General features: G+C 27.6%; 1 protein-coding gene across 1 annotated transcript in view; it reads left to right on the top strand.

The window, feature by feature from the left end:
• The window catches only part of IFT88 (intraflagellar transport 88), a 344,136-nt gene that overhangs the window by 296,709 nt on the left and 45,944 nt on the right, over positions 1-1,483 (top strand). The window contains exons 16-17 of the mRNA XM_012641668.1: positions 527-677; positions 1,150-1,265. Coding sequence (XP_012497122.1) covers positions 527-677; positions 1,150-1,265 — 267 coding nt within the window. The remainder of the gene's footprint in view (positions 1-526; positions 678-1,149; positions 1,266-1,483) is intronic.

Genomic DNA, 1,483 nt, shown 5'->3' with positions numbered 1-1,483 from the left:
TAAAAATAAGCAGTAAGCAGTCAATAAGTATTAGTATGAATAAATTATTTGAATATATGCATATGACTTACTGGGTACTAGAGGAAGTTAAAAAAAAATAATCCCTTATCCTTAGGCTTATACTCTAATTAGGGAAAACTCATAGGAAAAATACATGAAAACTATTCCCTTAATATGCTGAGTACATTAGGAGAGATAGAATAATTGAATATAACATTCAGGTATTTTTATTAAGGACAGATTTTGGACAATACTTTGAATAATTCCACTAGAAATTTGGGAGTTGATCTTAGTGGATAATAATGAAGCAAAAGGGAAAGCAAGGTAGATATAGGGAGCAAGAGTGTTATAGACAGTACTGATCCATTTCCCATCTCCACCCCTGAAGAAAGCCAGAGCAACCAGAATTAAAATAGCACTTTTCCTATAGGATAAGAAATATTTTTATTGGAATGTTGTTTTTAGGTTTGCTTTTTGATTAATGAATTTAGAAAAATTATGTTATCCTTAACTGACATTGCCAAAGATATGAATTAATGGACGATCCCAATCAAGCCATTGAATGGCTAATGCAGCTGATCAGTGTCGTTCCAACTGATTCTAGAGCTTTATCTAAACTAGGAGAATTATATGATAGTGAAGGAGATAAATCCCAAGCATTTCAATATTACTGTGAGGTAGGTGTTTTCTTACTTCTATGTTTTAATATTTTATGAATTGTTATAAACGATAGCAGGTCTTTAAAAATTTAGAAAATCTTATTAGTTTTGAAATGAATAATGAAAATAAAGCATTGTTAGAATATGAAGTTAGTTTTTGATTAATTTTAATAAAAAACAAAAGTATAAATTCCTTTTTCTCTTCATGATTTGCATCCTTTTTTAATTCTTTTAAATATTTAATTTGACACAGATATATGTAAATATATCAAAAAGATATTTATAGATAATTGAAAAGTGTGTCAAACAAAGCATAAGTTTTCTAAATCTTGTATAGTTTCAAAACTTATAAAGTACTTATAACAGCTCATACTTTTTCATTAAGAAATTTTACATTGGATAAATTAAGCCATTCAATAGGTAAAGTATTCAAGAAGTAAATTATATGTTGCCATTAAAGTTGTATTGTCATATTCTCTATTTTTCTCAGTCATATAGGTATTTCCCCTCTAATATTGAAGTCATTGAGTGGCTTGGAGCCTATTACATTGACACCCAGTTTTGTGAAAAAGCCATTCAGTACTTTGAAAGAGCTTCTCTTGTACAGTAAGTAACTAGGATTTTATGTTCAGTTAATGTCTTATGTTGAAAATTTTTTTAGTAAATTCAAGAACAGATATTAATGAGCATTTATGAATTATTTTCTTACATTTTGTTTCATTTTACTTCATCTTTATTGTGATAAACATATTTCCCTTTGCATAGAATTTTAAAAATACCTTTTTAAAGGTACTTTTCTTTATATATTGTTCTTATTCACATCT

Source organism: Propithecus coquereli, unplaced genomic scaffold (assembly GCF_000956105.1).
Source record: "Propithecus coquereli isolate 6110/MARCELLA unplaced genomic scaffold, Pcoq_1.0 Scaffold168, whole genome shotgun sequence".
In the NCBI taxonomy this organism is placed as follows: domain Eukaryota; kingdom Metazoa; phylum Chordata; class Mammalia; order Primates; family Indriidae; genus Propithecus; species Propithecus coquereli.
This window is presented reverse-complemented; position numbering and strand designations above follow the sequence as displayed.